The sequence below is a fragment of the Pararge aegeria genome, chromosome 16 (genome assembly GCF_905163445.1).
Source record: "Pararge aegeria chromosome 16, ilParAegt1.1, whole genome shotgun sequence".
Classification (NCBI taxonomy): domain Eukaryota; kingdom Metazoa; phylum Arthropoda; class Insecta; order Lepidoptera; family Nymphalidae; genus Pararge; species Pararge aegeria.
Window position 1 is genome coordinate 13352108 of NC_053195.1, and position 17659 is coordinate 13369766.

Sequence of the window (17659 nt, forward strand, 5' to 3'; positions counted from 1 at the left end):
CTCACAATACGCGCCGTTTCAAGGACTACTGCCTTCTGTAACCGACCAAGCGAAAGCTTCTTAAGATGTTGGTCGAAGCTTTTCGCGAGATGACCATTGACTGAAACGACGATCGGAACAATAATGGTCGACTCAACATTCCACATGGCGGAAATCTCGTGTAAAACTCACTATTATTATTCACTTGCTTCAACGGTGAACCAATCCGCAATGGGCCAGCGTGGTGGACTATGGCCTTAACTCTTTCTCATTGTGGGAGGAGACTCGTGCGCTGTAGTGGGCCGGCAATGGGTTGATATGATGAAGTTGTCTTATTAAGAAAATACTCTTTTAAAAGGATTAAAATTCTATACCTTATACTGTTCATTTAAATTTTTTAGCATTCTAACAAATGTGCTGATAATTCGTATTTAATTAATCAATGGTTTTGAATAAATAATTAAAATTATATTTGATTCACAGCCAATGTTCATGACATTATGCTAGTGGGTATTTTGACGGCCGATTGGCGCAGTTTGCAGCGACCCTGCATTCTGAGCCCAAGGCCGTGGGTTCGATTCCCACTACTGGAAAATGTTTGTGTGATGAGCATGTATGTTTTTCAGTGTCTGGGTTTTTATATGTATATTCTAAGTATTTATGTATATTATTCATAAAAATATTCATCAGTCATCTTAGTACCCATAACACAAGCTACGCTTACTTTGGGGCTAGATGGCGATGTGTGTATTGTCGTATTATATTTATTTATTTATTATTTATTTATTTTGATATAAATACGAGTACATTTTCGATAAACTTCGGTCCGGTATGGACTCTAACAATGCAAAGATACATCCGGTGTCTCAGTCGTTAACATTAGTGAGATAGATACTAAGAAATAATTGATGTGACATTAGCATTCCCTCATCTCATATGCGGCAGAAACAAGATACGGACATACGGAAGTGCATTCCATTGGTAATTTTCATTGACATTTGTAAACGATTTCTTGTTAAGTATGAGTGATAGCTTGATAAGGTAGGTTTAACAAGTGATTTCCCAATACCGATGACTATTATTTATCGAAGATTGTAACAGTGTCACGTACTCACGTATGACCAACACATATTTGCTATCCTTGAGAAAATTACGCTTGTTTTTTTACCATATTACACTTGTAAGTGTAACTGCCTCGTTGTTCTTGTGGTAGTAAGGATCACGAGGTCCTGATTTCGAATCCCGGGTCGGGCCAAAGTTTGGTAGGTATTTTGTTTTCTGTAAAATAAATCTTAATGCCAGCTCATAGAAGATAAATTGGCGGTGACAACCCCCTGCCTCGCAAAGCACTCTAAGCCTTCGTTCCTGGTAATTATTACTTACTTGTGATAATACTCGCTGAAACCCATCAACGGAGCAGCTTGGCAGCTATCTTCGCTCTAAAACTCCTTTGAGAGAGGAGAGCAGTAGAACGTTGATACGCTAATACCCGTTTTCACTAAACCTAATGATAAACGACTAAGACACCGGGACGTATCTTTGCATCGTTCGAGTCCATGTAGGACTGAAGTGTTTCGATAATGCAGTCGTGTTTATATCCAAACACCCACTAACTCAATGTCATTAACATTGATTATTAATCAAATATAATTTTAATTGTTTCTTGAAATCTATCTATTAACTAATTAATAATTATTAGGGCATTTGTAAAATCCTAATCAATTTAATAAAATATCTGGCAAATATGAATTTATAGTTATCAAAAGTTTGGTTAGTTACCCACTTTATAAAATTACCTACTGTAACACTAATCATCGCCATAATCGAAAGCCTGATGATTCAGACGATGTCTATAGAAAAAAAATTGTTTCACCAACTCTTAGGTGATGACTATTGTTGGACGGTTTATGTACGAGTATGTCTAGTAATCTCCTTAGATTAAGCGTTACTTGTTTAAGCATTGCCTAGTGCACCGTAATTGAAAACTGGTTTGAGAATGATATTATTTAAGTCCAACAAAATATTACTAAATGCCCATATATTAGGGGCCTATAACAACATCTGATAAGTGTCTGATAGTCGTTGTACATTCACTAATTTTGACTTCGCATGAAATAAGAAAGTGGCATACGCTTAAGTCATCTGACACCTATCCGAATGTGGTTTAACAGGCCCTGAATGCTATATCTATCTTGATAACTATCTGTCAAGATTTTAATTAGATATCACTTGTAATTATTCACATGTACACAAAGATAACAACCGTAATAGCGTAATCGTTCTTGATAAATTATGTGATGTTTCCAAGAAAATCATTTTTTCATTAAAAAAGTTACATAATGGAAGGTATCTCAATATATACGTCAAGCATTGGCGTGCATATAGCTTTGGCAAGGGTATGCATAAAGCAGGAAGGTCCTAATACTATGCGAGTTATAACATAAAATTAGGGTAGACATTGCTTTTGCGCGTGTATGAAGTGCACGCTACTGACGTCACGCATATTGTTCCCGTCCGCTTTCCAGATTAGATAGCGCTGACATCGTGACTGTTTGTCAAGGGTGACCGTGTTTGTGCAAGCCCTAGGCTTGTTGACTGACGCACTAAAGCTACGTGTAAAATACGATAGGGTGGAACAGCATGGCGCATCCATTTGGTTTACGCAATAGCGTGAGAACCAAAGCGTATAATTTATCGGTAGCGTCATCCAGTATATATGTGTTTGCATGTGTGTATGTAGACTGTGTGGTGACGGCAGATCAGAATAGAATACAGTTGTGATCAACCCTCCTCTACCCGTAAAAGGCGACGATGGGAATATAACGGAGAACGGGCTGCAGCGTCCTCTGTTCTACTACTACCACCATTTACTGCAATCAGTCGCGTGCACAGTGGTATGCACAAAGCATCGAGTAAAGTAGAAAAATTACTATACAAGTATATGAAAAATTTAGGGTAGGCTGTGCTTTTGCGCATGTATGAGGTGCACGCCACTGACTGCGGTCACCAAACCGTCTAGCTAGCGTGGTGATAATGGGCAAACCCTCCCGTTGGGAAAGACATTCCTTCAGCAGGGGACTGACGCAGTTCCTTCAGCAGTGGACAAAATTAAGCTGGTTTATTTTCATAATGTAAAATCTAGTATTTTTGTGGATTTCATCGTAATAATCTCATTTTACTGGCGGCTTATTCTTAATAATTTATAATATTATTTTATTCTTTCCTCTCAGAAATTTCACGTATTTAAAACTAAGACAAATTTAGAAAACTTTGAAGAAATCTTTTGAACCTTGTGTAGGTATTTTAGCTATATCAGTCCTCAAGCGTATGTAATTCTAATTAAACTTATATTAGGCACGACAAATATATATTATTAATTTTCTTATAATATTGTATAAGTAAACACAAAGCTCGTTTCATAGAATTAGGCCAGTGGAATAGATTTCAGTGCGGTTTGCTTTTACAAATTGGCCTCGACAACCGTAGAACTCATCTCACAATCGGCTAGGCGCCAAAACGTAATAGCTAACCTCCATGCACCTCGAGAATTCTCGAAGAAGAGGTTTTAAATTGAAAATCGCTTTCGGCGCTCTCGCTTGAAAAACCGGGCCCGAAATACCGAAAGCATTCGTAAGCACGGCGATCTGGGGAATATGGCGCCAAGAATCTGTAAGATTTGGGAGCGAAGCTACTGAGGCGCGACCCGTCCGCGTCAGTCTAAGCGAATTTTTATCGTGCAATCCATAGGTCTTAATTTAAATGCGAAAGAGTGTTTGTTTGTTTGTCCTCACTTTACGTCCTAACTACCAATCAAGCTTGGTTTTTGGCATAGAATAACTTGAAAGACCCGCGGAATTCACGTGGCTCTGAATCTCGAAAGGAGATTGAACATTATTGGCCGAAGATATGTAACTTCACGAACTGACGCGCCATTTTCAAAACAATTAACAAATGGAATTCCAACGACACGTCGTTGGTAACATGGATGTCCCACCACATGTTCATAAATTCTTTAAAGAATTTTTATTTTTTTTTAATTTTTTTTTCCTATTCAGGACAACAGACAGTCATGCACAAAATAGACTTGGCATAAAATAAAATATGAATAGCACATAATATTATATATAATACTAGCTGACCCGTGCAACTTCGTTGCACCAAATCGGTTATTACAGGAAAACACAAATAAAATTACATTTTCTAAAAATTAATCCTAGCTAGATCAATTTATCGCCCCCGAAACCTCCTGTATACTAATTTCATGAAAATTGTTGGAGCCGATTCCGAGATTCCAATATATACGAGAATTGCTCGTTTAAAGATATAAGATATATAAATTTTAAATTATTCAATTTCAAATTATTGACTCTTTGATTTATTGTTACTACTAGTTTTTTTTTAAGTTAGCCCTTGACTGCTCTCTCACCTGGTGGTAAGTGATGATGCAGTATTATGTGGGTGTATATAAAATGACGAAAAAAAAAAGTGCAAATTACAACGTTGCATTCTCTATTGTCACCTTGCCAATCTTTGCTCAGAAGTAAATTTGAAGTTTTGAAAGTTGCTGCCTACGAAATCATTCAAATTAACTCCTCAGCCGGATTAACAGATTGAAAAATCACCCCTTAATTTATCATCTAGTAAACAAATTTTCCTATAAACTGATATAAAACTTCGTGGGAGGCATTTTTATTACATTCCTAAAACTTTAAATGACACATAAAATTCGGGAGCAACGCACGATCAGCGGGGAGGCGTCATGATGTCGCCTCTGTAATACTCTTAGCATTTATAACTAACAAGCGATTGTCCGCGACTTTATCCCCATATAACTTTTAACAAGAAAATTCACCATATAATATTTTATCCCTTATTTATTTTTACTCCTTGGAATGTTGTAGTTTAAAGAGCCTTTGATTTAAAAGTATCAATAGCAGATTATGATCTCTCTGTTTTTAACCATGATTTTTGGTACAATTTTTCAATAAAATTCACCACCACTTGAGGGGATGAAAAGGAGGAATATATAAAAATTATCACTAAACATGTTATATAAAATATTATGTTAAAACGCCTAATCCGCATAGAAGCAGGATATCTTAATATATATAAATCTCCTGTCACGATGTTTGTCCGCGATGGACTCCTAAACTACTGAACCGATTTTAAATTAAATTGGCACACCGTGAGCAGTCTGGTCCGCCTTAAGAGATAGGGTAGCTAAGATCTTTAAGTAAAGTCACAATTTTATTTTATTGCAAATTATTTGTCTATAATTAATTGACAGTCACATGTTATATGCATATACAACTATACTTGTATAGTTATATATCATTTAAGGCTTAGCGAAACTGAATACTTTAAAAACAAAATCAAACGCAGACGAAGTCGCGGGCAACAGCTAGTATGCTATAAAACCCTTTCTCCTATGAGACAGGAGGACTATGCCAAGCATTGAGACTTTTATTCTATTCTCAATAGCTAATATTAATAATTATTATTACTACGAAGTAGGCAAGGGATGACAAACATATACACACATATTAGATTTAATCAGAATATGTGAGGATATTGAGTTTTCCTTCCAAAGACTTGTGCTAGAAGGTAAAAAGGACCAGGACATCAGAAACGCAAATGGTTGGACGATATAAGGGGGCGGGCCCGACTTTGTTACCTAGATCTAAAGAAAGCGGCACTTAATAGGAAGGTTTTTAGATTGTTGACCGCCAAACTTCAATTTAAAGAAGATGGCACCCGATGATGATGATGATGTGAGGTTAGGTAAATAAATTACTCCGCTGTAAATTATAGTAATATTATGCTTGTGGTTTTGAACTCTGTATTTTATTTTATAATTAATGCAGTAAGCCTCGTTAGTCAGAAGTAACCTCGTCAAAACCAAATTTCATTTTAAATGGAACAGCCCACCGCTATGTCAAAATGTTGATGTTTTGTTAAAATTTAAAGCATTTACTTTTAACGCCTTCAGTTATTTTACTTTCAAAATAAGTATCTATTCATAAGTCGTGTTTTAAGTTATTTAATTTATCATATGTAACAGAGAAATGTCGCGAATACTTTCATTACATATGAAATATATAGTGTAAATATAATACTTATTTTTTTTTCACTGTATTTGATAATTGTAATACGAGGTTAGGTAAGATATTTAAAAACTATGAAAGAACAAATAAGAATATGTGTTTTATAAGCTACATTAAAAAATATTTTGCCTTTAAATATGCTGTATGGAATATACACACAAAATCTTATCATAAACGTCTCAGTTCTGGCGTGGGTAATCCGTAGTTAGCATGACAAAAGATTGTTAATCTTGCCCATTAATTATTGATGTGTAACGCCAACAATGCTGGATCGTCTAAATCTTAATAAATCTCTAATTACTCCATTTAGCCATTAACGTGTGTAATGATGAGAACGAGGTTTTTTTTAAAGGAACTTACATCAAATTATAACTCATAGAGAGTTGCTAAGTATTACAAGGTTTAATTTGATTAACCCAGACATAAAAGGTTTTATATGGCAGGTAAAAGCTGTACCCCGCGGTTTCACCCTTGTTAACTCGACGTCAACTCTCCTTACACAACAACATAATAGAAAGCTGACCGCTAAAGAGTGTTCGTCCCATCTTTTAATTTTTATTATATCTTTTGACTATTTTTCCAAATAACATGATATAAAGCGCAATATTAATCTACATTAAGTTGTCTTATTAAGAAAATACTTTTTTTAAAACGATATAAATTCTCCTATATCTAATACTGTTCACTTAAAATTACCTTTTAACTAATAATCTGCATCAAAAATTTGGGTTATTTAAAAGAGATAGATACATGGTTCGGCTGACTTTTCCTCTGTATTTACTAAAGTCCCAAATTATTTTATTGCATTGTAATAACGTAGGATATACTATTTAGTGAGCGCACGCGCATATAGAGTTCCGTAGCGCATTTTCTTCATTATTGCTTTAACAAATACCATTATTTCAGGCTGAAATAAGGTTTTTCGGTAGGGTGGCAACTAGCCACGGCCAAAGCCTCCACCAGACCAGTCCAAACTAAAAAAAAAATCAGAAATTATAAACCCAATTTGCCTCTGCCAGGACCTACTGAAATTCACAGCGCTCACTGTTGCGCCGGCAGGTCGTCTAGCTAAGAATGTACCTAAAGTAAAAAAATAAAAAAAAGCGGTTCAGTAGGTTGCGTTCAGTTTCTCATCAAATCGTTTTTCTTCATGATATATGATATATAGGTAGAGGGTATACATAGGGCAATATTATATTCATAGTTAATCTATAAATAAATATAAGGTGGATTCAATTCGATTGTAAAATTACGTATATGTTGTTAAGTGGTGTGAAGTAGTAATTCTATAATACTTGCATGGCCATCATTCTTCTAAATTCTAGATTTATAAAAACTTAACTATCTAGGGTTGCTTATCTATAATACGGCTGACGGCCTATGGGCGCAGTGGGCAGCGACCCTGCTTTCTGAGTCCAAGGCCGTGGGTTCGATTCCCACAACTGGAAAATGTTTGTGTGAAGAACATGAATGTTTTTCAGTGTCTGGGTGTTTATATGTATATTATAAGTAGTATTATTCATAAAAATATTCATCAGTCATCTTAGTACCCATAACACAAGCTACGCTTACTTTGGGGCTAGATGGCGATGTGTGTATTGTCGTTGTATTATTTTTTTTATAATTTCCGTATCCTATATGCAGTAAAATCTGTCGAAAGTGAAAAAGCAATGTTGAAAACTAGATCTAATAAAATTAATAGGTATTGAAACTGGACTATAGAGTATTTCTGTTAATACGCAGAGAAAAATAAATTATACATAACAATAAATGTTTTCTGTAGTTTTTTTTTCCACAAAATTTCTAATATTCTAGTTTTCGATATAATATGTTAATAATAGTTGGATGACCATAAAACTTGCATGCTTATTATTCTTCCAGCTATATTTTGTATGTTAATTTCTTGTATGTTTTAAAAAAAAGATTATTCTGGAAAATAAAACACTCGATTTCCACGAACAATCTTTATGAACGCTTTATATTCCAAAATAGATTTTACTTTTTATACCTTCGCAGATGTTTTGTATAGATGAAAGAAATTTTTATCGACCTTTTTTCTTTGTTCGCAGGCGTGACAATGAGAGAAAAAAGGGGAGGTGCTATGAGTAAAATGCAAAAACTCAGAAAGCGTCTGTCCCTTAGCTTCGGTAGATTGTGTAAGTGTTTCTACTTTATTAATATTAATTGTGGTTTAATAAATAAATTTTTCATGTTGATATATAATTGCTGTTTTTGGTTCAGATTATTTCGGAACTCCTTTTCGATAAATTGCCAAAATTGATTAAGATAAATGTCATATTTAAAACGCTTAGCTCTTTATTTTCCTCGTGTTGTGCGATGGTGTGATGGTGTGATGGTTGTGCTTACAAGTTACAAATGGTGGTAAACTTAACACCTACCCCTTATGTTGATTGATACGGAGCGGGACTTCGTAGGACGTGGACCTTGCGGGATACCCTGTTTAAAAGCTATATTTTCCACCATAAATGTCTTTGATTAAAGCTAGTTTCATGTTACGTGCGCTAAGTATATCTATATATGATTCTAAGAATTATAAGCTCCTGAAATGCGGCTACTCGACATTGTTGTTTGTTTTGACTATTAGCAACAGCGCTAAACATTCATTTGACGGCACCTGGCGGAGTGGGCAGCGAACATGCTTTCTCAAGTCCTAGGCCGTGGGTTCGATTCCCACAACTGGAAAATGTTTGTGTGATGAACATGATTGTTTTTCAGTGTCTGGGCGTTTATGTGTATATTATAAGTATTTATGTGTATTATATTCATAGAAAATATTCAACAGCTATCTTAGTACCCAAAACACAAGCTACGCTTACTTTGGGGCTAGATGGCGATGTGTGTATTGTCGTAGTATATTTATTTATTTATTTATAATGGCTTGGGGTCCACCATAACAACAAACATATATTAGCCATCCTCACTTTAATCTAGGGGCGATATTTATTTGATCGTTTGCGATTTCTTTCGCAACCACACATTAAAATATCAATATCAACATCATTAAAAGTACAAAATATTTGTGGAACTTTCGAACTCAAATATAATACCGTAGGTACACGGGTGAAGCAGACGCGTACCATATTTTAAAACTAAATGTATAACAGTGACATACAGAGTTATGAAAATTAGATACTTACACTAATTAAAAATGTAACTTAGTTACATTTGTGTGGCTGCGTTATGAATTAAACTAATTAGACATTAGTTTAATTAAACGGGCGTGGAGAACGTCAGACGCTGAAAATAAATGTGTTAACGAAATGAAAATGAATGATGCATACATAAATAAGGTGGCTATTTTGGGAGTGTACAAAAATAGTCATTCATTTTACGCACGTGATCTGTATTATTATCGTATCGTTTGTTATGTATTTCGTTTGAATTTCCCTTTTAAATAAGATAATTCATTAGTAGATACCTATCTGTTTTATATAACATAAGTTGCTGTATTGCATTGTTTCAAAAAAATTAGAACCAAAACACTATGGACGATGCAAGAGTTCTAACAATGACAAATTCATTCTTTGTTTCGGCATTTAGAAGTTCTGGTGGAATAAAGAAACTCACACTCAGATTTGTATTGTGCGTAGTCTAAACTAAGACTTCCAGACTTCCGACGAATTTTAATATTTGTAAATTTTGCAGACATCTTTCTTATCGGAATTTATTATTTTCTTTTATTATAAAATATATTGAATGTAGTACCTACCTACGCGTGTCTTTAAAATAAATTCCATTCCTCTTAAATAATTTTCAACTGCATAATAAATTCTCTCGTTGCACTCAAAATAATAATCAGCACGCCATCAGACAGCGTGGAAACTCATTTAATTAACATGCAGCACTTGTATCCGTCCATCTCATTAAGGTATAACATTTCTCGGATACGATTGTTGGCAACGATTTAATTCCCAGCTTCTACGCTAATAATAGCGTGTTACTCTCGGAAGTTTGCTACGAGTACATCACAATTCCACCAATGCTGGAATGAACTTTGTAGATGAAGCGATGCTATTGGCGGTTTTCGCACCACGAGTTTAATAAATTATAATAAGTTAATTATTTATTGATACAAAATATAACATATATTATGGGTTCTTCGCACTGTTTAGTCTTGTCGACTTGTCAGGGTCTTACTAGAAATCATGTGACATTAATACTCCACTGGGAGCGGAATCTCGAATAGTAACGTTAATAATGGCAAACCATGTAACGAGATTCCGTAACACCTGAATCAACATGCGCTTAAGAAGTTCCCTATTCTCATTATATTTACGACAAACCCTGGAACCATGTAACGTTATGTTATACTATTTCTCAGATCAGATTCTTGGCAACTATTGAATTTACGCTTCAGGTTCTAGTTACAACTAAGCTATTAAGTTAAAGCTATTCCGGTCGGCTCACATTCTTCCTCTAACATATCTAATGGAAAGCAGCCAAATGGCTGTTAGAGGACAGTTGAATAATGCAAAAGGATAACTTACTTGAAAAGTATGTCAAAGTTAGTAATGTAACAATAGCCACATAATGTTATAATATTTGACGGCCGATGGGCGCAGTGGGCAGCGACCCTGCTTTCTGAGTCCAAGGCCGTGGGTTCGATTCCCACAACTGGAAAATGTTTGTGTGAAGAACATGAATGTTTTTCAGTGTCTGGGTGTTTATATGTATATTATAAGTAGTATTATTCATAAAAATATTAATCAGTTATCTTAGTACCCATATCACAAGCTACGCTTACTTTGGGACTAGATGGCGGTATGTGTATTGTCGTAGTATATTTATTTATTTATTTAATATTGGAATACAATAGCAAAAATATCGTGCAGATAGGTTAAATCAAATCTAAATACATGTTGGTTGAGGTTCTACCTGAATCTTAAATGGTGATTACACGTTACAGGCAAACTGTAACATAACCTTATGAATTTTAGGACATTATTACTTAGTATAATGTTATAATAAAATAACCTATGCACTAGAATAAAACTTGATTTAATCTTAAACGTCTAAAAAAGCACGAGGCAGCAGCAGCGAGGCATAGTGCCTAAGATACTACCAGTTGAATGGGCAAACTAATTAATTGATCAAAAAACTGCAAGCTATAGGATACCCAGTAGACTCGTTAACAGTTCTGTAGAAAGAGCTGGAGCGCCCGGTCTCCACAGCCCCACAGTCTCTACTCCAAAAGGCACAAAAGTGAAACTAGCAGTTTCAAAGTTTAGTATTATAAAAGTAACACCGCAGAAGTGTATTTATTTATTTTAGTGTGCGAATCAAGCCACCATGGTAGAGTGCAAACGCATTCAATTAACACGTCGCATTTGTGTCCAGCTGTATCATCAGCCTTCATTAGCAAGCCGCTGACGTCCCACATATACCTTTGTGGTGTCGGTCAATTCTCGGAGTAATGCTAATTAACATAATTTAAAAAATTTCACTTTATCTCTCCAGGTCAATGTGAAATAACGGACCGAGTTTTAGTCACTTGACTGATGCTACATTATACTGCGATTTAAGAGCAATATACCTATTTGTGGTATACAGCCGTAAGCGAATAAGGGAAATCCATTATTAAAAATTACGTAAAATTATAAATAGCCTCATGATTCTTTTTATTTAATAAGTTTACCTGTTTAAGACGCGATAAACCGGTCAGTAGCCTATAACAGTCCACTGCTGGACATGAAGCCTTTTCCAACGCTGTAGGTTGTGTTCATAACCACAACGCTGGGCAGACGAATCTCCTATTCATCATCATCATCATCATCATCATCAACACATAACCGTCCCAGTGCAGAGCACGGGTCTGCTCTCCAAATGATGGGATAAGTCCTTCGTCCCACCCTGGCGAAGTGCGCATGCGCATTGGTTGACTTCACACGCCCTTGAGAACATTATGGAGAACTCTCCGACATGCAGGTTTCATCACGATGTTTTCCTTCACCGTTGAATGCCAATGACAATAAATTGCTTAAAACGCACATAACTCCGAAAAGTTTGAGGTCGGTGCCGGAAATGGAAACCAGGTACCCTCGATAGCGAAGCCGAAGCCTTATCCACGAATCTATCGCTGCTTTAAAACCTATTAGTTAAGCGAAATGGTTTCGACTGCTATCCCTGTTATGAAACACGTGCGTTATATATTTATAGACACACATGTACCACTCATTGCTGCAGCGTACCATTTAAAGGTAAAAATGTTTATTTTTACAACACGGCACAACTTTTAGAGTACCAATCACGTGAAGAGGTTTTGGAGGTTTGCCCATCGTTCTTTAATACATATACTCCACGCAATACAGTGTTTCATATAGGTTTCACCTATACGTTTGTACAGTTACTACTTTGTACATTTATTTTTATGTTGATTATTGTACGATTTTGTAGCAAATGTGAAATTAATGTTAAAATCGCTTGTTGGGTAGAATTGTTTGTGTAAGTAAATAACCATCTACATAAAGTCTATTTTTTCTTATCTGTCTTGTAAAGTGTCTAGTTTAAAGTTTTTTTTTAAATAATGAATAAGTTAATTTTGTTTGTCTTTATTTATTTTGTCGCACATTTTTTTCGCACGGTATTTTTTAGGTAATTAAAATATTGCTTTCATTTTAGAGTTTTTTGCAAGAAAATATTTTTCTTGTTTGAGATTTAACATGTAGTCCACAATAAGGTTTCATATTTTGCGAATCTCTCTCTACAAAAGATTTAATAAATATTATACTCTATACTTATATTGATACAATTTAAGTGTCTATTTGTTAGGTTAAATAAAGTGTACCAAGAAATCTATATAAGAACTTGCACGGTTGGTGATAGTTTTCAGGAAAATTGTAGTACAAAAATATATTAAAAACGTTTGCAATGGCTCCATTCAAGTCGTGGCCTGGAATGGAGACATTATATTCCTATCACAAATATACTGCATTTTTTTTTGAATAAATAATAATTCATCATCGTCATATCAACCCATTACCAGCCCACTACAGGGCACAGGGTATCCTCCCACGATGTGATAGATTGTGGTTTAGGCCGTATATATAATGGTTTAGGCCGTAGTCCATCACGCTGGCCCCAGTGCGGATTGGTGGACTTCAGACGCCTTGAGAAAAATTAACTCTGGAGAACTCTCAGGCATGCAAGTTTCCTTACGATATTTTTCTTTCGTATAGGACACTTACATTCCTAATTACCTTTTTTAATCCAAACACAAATAAGCCCTCGTCTTTCACCTGAATATTAGAGAGATGAATGTTATATTAAATCCATACCTCTAAGGTTTCAACACGGCAATGTTTGCGTGTATGAGATCTAAATCGCTTTACTACTGATATGTATTACAGTCACATTTTAATAAGTCTTTTTTCAAGAGAGCCGCATCAAATTTAACATTTTTTATTTTTAGTAGTGTGCGCTGCAGTCACAGCAAAGACAACATTTTTTTTCTAATTTTTGTTGTACGATATAAGCTCCACTCTATTAAATAAGAACATACTGTTATAAGCAAGCGGTGTCGGCATAAAATTCTTAAATTAGCCCATTTGTCTAACGGCCAGAGCGCCGCCGCTCGCCTTTCTGCAAGCCTTAGTACAAGATTTGCTCGCTCGCAATCGAAGAGTCGTTATCGAGTTTCGAAATACTTGAACATCAGAGTAAAATGGATCTCATGCGATCTCATTTGCTTAAAATTCAGCACTGGATTTTGAAACAGCGTTTGAAAAAAAAATCAGAAGTAAAAGTTTTACCACTCTAAGGCGTACATTATAGGGTCCATTTTACTTTGACGTTACAGAATTTGTTTTGCGAAAACGACTCCTCGACTGCGCGAGGACAAATCTTGTACCAAGGGTAGTTACTGTTTATTAGACAGCATCATAATCCTCGGTTGCTCTCCCAATGAATGAAGTAATTTTACCAGGCGAGCCGTTTACCTCGTACAAGATTTAAGCACGTCTTTATCATTATTTCAACGACCCATTGCCTTTACGTAAAGCGTTTGATTAAATAACATCAGCTTAGACTTGATTTCGATAGGGGAGCAAAGCTAGCTGTGATTGTTCTAATTTTGGGGAGTAAGATTAATCTTTCGACACTGCGATGTGTGTAATTGAGTGCCTATAGCGTAACTTAACAAGTTTACAAAGCTCAACTTTGGAGTATAGAAAATCTGTAAAATTTTGATGAGGTTTGTTTGGCTATTTAGAATAACAGATTCACGCTAAATAAAGCCGTTAATTAACATGAAAACTTAACATTAAGGCTAAATACTGGTTCTATACTTTTTATTTGTATAACATATACGAACCTATATGGTAAAAAATGAAAATCGAACCAGTATAGCTTTAGTCTTAAGTTTTTATGTAAATTAACGTTTCATCCAAGTTTGAATAAATCTGTCATTTTATATGGAGTATCAAATTCATAGTTTGACAGAATTATTGTACTCAAAGTTTTTCTGCGCTCAAATAAAAGTTTTATAGGTTTAGCTTTCTTTAAACATTTAGATTCTCGCAAAGGTGAATCTCGATTGGCTGGCGATAATACTTTAACGCTTGCTGCCGCTTTGTGACTTCGCGACCGATCGCGCCAGATTATTACATAAATAAACGTGTTTTGGTGATGTGATTAGATTTGTTGAGTAGGTACCTACCGCCGATAGTTGTGGAGCCCAATCAAAATAAAGGTAGAGACAGTAATTCTTTATTTGTAGAAACTTTACATAACTGTGACTGACAATAGAAGGAACTATAGTAATATCGACATTAGTTTTGTAATGAAGTTAAAGCCACGAAGTCTTTCACACGTCCGGTGGTAAGGCAGCTTTAGTCAGGTCCTTTGCTTACTCAATAAAGCTTTGCTTACCATTCGATTTATTTAGCAATTCCCATTATCTGGGCCTCAATAGATGTAGCCATTTCACTCAAACGGCCGTTTACCTCGCCCGAGATTTAATCAAGTCCTTATCTTTAATTACAACGACCCATTTTCTGTTATATAAATTGAATTGTTTACTCATAATGATAAGATAATGTGATATCGTGTTGGGAATAACATCTATGTTACGGTTAACACACGTGAACATCGTATCACTTTTGATAGCCGGATAAATCGCGAATTTACCACCAACATAAGACGGATCTAAACTACCAAAAAAACTAAAGTTATTCGGAAATTTTCCAGATTTCCACGTTGTCAGTTATAACTGGAAATCGTTTTTCTTCAATTAGAATAAGTAGAAAGTGGATGAATCACTAAAGCTGACCGGGTTATCGCTAATTAACAAAACGTGACAGTTAACACGTTAAAATATTAACGTAGGTATTCGGGAACTTACCACATTTGCAATTGATCGGTTTCATCTAACCGGAAATCATTATTCATTATTCAATAACGTGGAAAATGGATAAATCACTTGTGCTAACCGGTTAAATCGAGAATTAATCCAATATGGCAGTAAACATGAGATCATATAATTTTACTCTAAAATTTACCAGATTTTATGCACTTTCTGGATTATAATTGGAAATCGGTAGTCTTCATAACACTTTCGGATTCATATTATCAGTAAGGAGCTACGGTGAGGCTCTCATAATAGGACAGAGTAAATTGGACTTGGGTCTTTAGACCTCGGTTCGCTAGGAAGTTAAAATAAGTTAGGGATCTATAGAAAAACGTGGCATGACGTCAAAATAGTTATGCAGTGTTTGTCACACTTCAACTGACAAAATCTATCAAATATCAGAGCGTGAGAACGTTCTTAACTCGGGTTCTTAACGTACAGTTACAACTTCAAAAGGAAACGTTTCTTCGGTTCATTCCGTTACTAATATCGCGGGTGTCATGGTAATTAAATTTATAAAATTAAATGTTTCTCAGTCTACAATGTAACTTAATTAATAACTTCGGAACAATGGCATTGTCAGAATGGCTAGGTATAGGTACAACTTTGCTGGGACGACCGGAGTTTCCTAGTTCCGAACTTTTAGCGAATGGTATGCAATTGAAAAACTTTGTACGCGATAGCGGGCCAACGGTTGCCGGTTGGTAATAACTGTATTTTAAAAAGAAACGCATTGTATAATGTTATATATACAGGAAGTTTGAAATCGTAAATCTTTTACTTACTTTTATTTTTTTTCTTATAGATACTCTATTTTTACAACTATTTATTTGTGTTTTAACTTATAACTTATGCTACTACCGACCGTGTTACATCGCCTGCCCGTTGCAAAGCATGGCAGAGAAGACAAGGTGTTTTAGATCTATCCCATGAGAACCTAGCATTTTTCCCAGCAGTCTCCCATGCACTTTTTATCTCGAATAAAAAGTGCATGGGAGACTCACCGATCTTACTATTAAAATGTCTCATCCGATCCGTTGCTCTAGTGCTGCGTCAAAATCAAAGAAGGATTTATATGTGAATATACATATATACATATAATACATATATATATGAATAGGAGATAACTACGTAATCATACGATCATCAATGTAACATTTTACGCCTTATGATGTGTTAGAATAAGGAAAGATTAACTTGATTAATGTGCTATTACGCCCTACAAAGTGTATTGAAACTAGTTGGAAGCACCCTATAGACAATCTCTAAAGGTCTATCAAGGCAATTGTATTTTAAAATGAGTCTTAATTATTAAGCAACAGAGCCTCACTTTCGATGACTACAGTAACTGTACGTTTATATGACCGCTATGCACCGTAGTATGAACAGATAGCGTCTCATATTAATCATAACGACATGTTTACGTGTAGCAACGCCAGGCGCCGAAGTTTGTTTGTAACTTGGTAGCTATGATCAAACATTGAAATGTAGGCTAAACGATAAAGCTTGTTATCTTTTTATGACACTATCAATTAGTAGGCTGTGTAGTCTAGCTAATTTGACGCAAAGAAAGTTTTGTCCTCTTTTGATTGTGACAATTACAAGCACTGTTTTGTTTTTTGCGATGATTAGATGTCGGCTCGCTAATTCTCCTGCGCGTACGCACAATTTTTATAATCTTAAATTATCTGATTTAAAAAAGATTTTTCTTTTGTTAACGATCACTAGGGATAAAAAGTTAATGCATTAAGTGAAGTTTTTAACAGCTGATCGAAAGAAAATAGTAATTTATACCGCCGCTGCACTACGTCGGTCGCACTCGCCGTTACTAACAGGATGTTTCTTATCGGTCAATTTTTTTTTTCATAATATGTTTCTTCCAAATTATCGTCATAAGAAATTTTAACTGGGTATTTATTAGTCATAATAAAAGTAACGGTGTAGATATAATAGTGTAAAATAACGAATAAAATAGAATTAAGACAACTGTGTCTGGTTCTTCAACACGTGCTATAATACCACAATACAGTGGTAATATTAGATTTCACTCATAGATGAGTCCGGCGCATAGACCTGTTATCACTTATCTATAACAACATACTAGAGCGATACACAAACTCGGTACCCACAGTTTCAGCTAATGATGGTTCTCTTCCTAAAAGTTGCATTATCTTATCACAAGTAACGAATGTAATGATTACGTTTCGCGTCG

General features: G+C 35.2%; 1 protein-coding gene across 2 annotated transcripts in view; it reads left to right on the forward strand.

The window, feature by feature from the left end:
• LOC120630709 (cyclin-dependent kinase 14) overlaps positions 1-17659 on the forward strand; it is a 149396-nt gene that overhangs the window by 37441 nt on the left and 94296 nt on the right. For both annotated transcript variants that reach the window (XM_039899995.1, XM_039899996.1), the window contains exon 2: positions 8153-8239. In XM_039899995.1, the coding sequence (XP_039755929.1) occupies positions 8153-8239 (87 nt within the window). The remainder of the gene's footprint in view (positions 1-8152; positions 8240-17659) is intronic.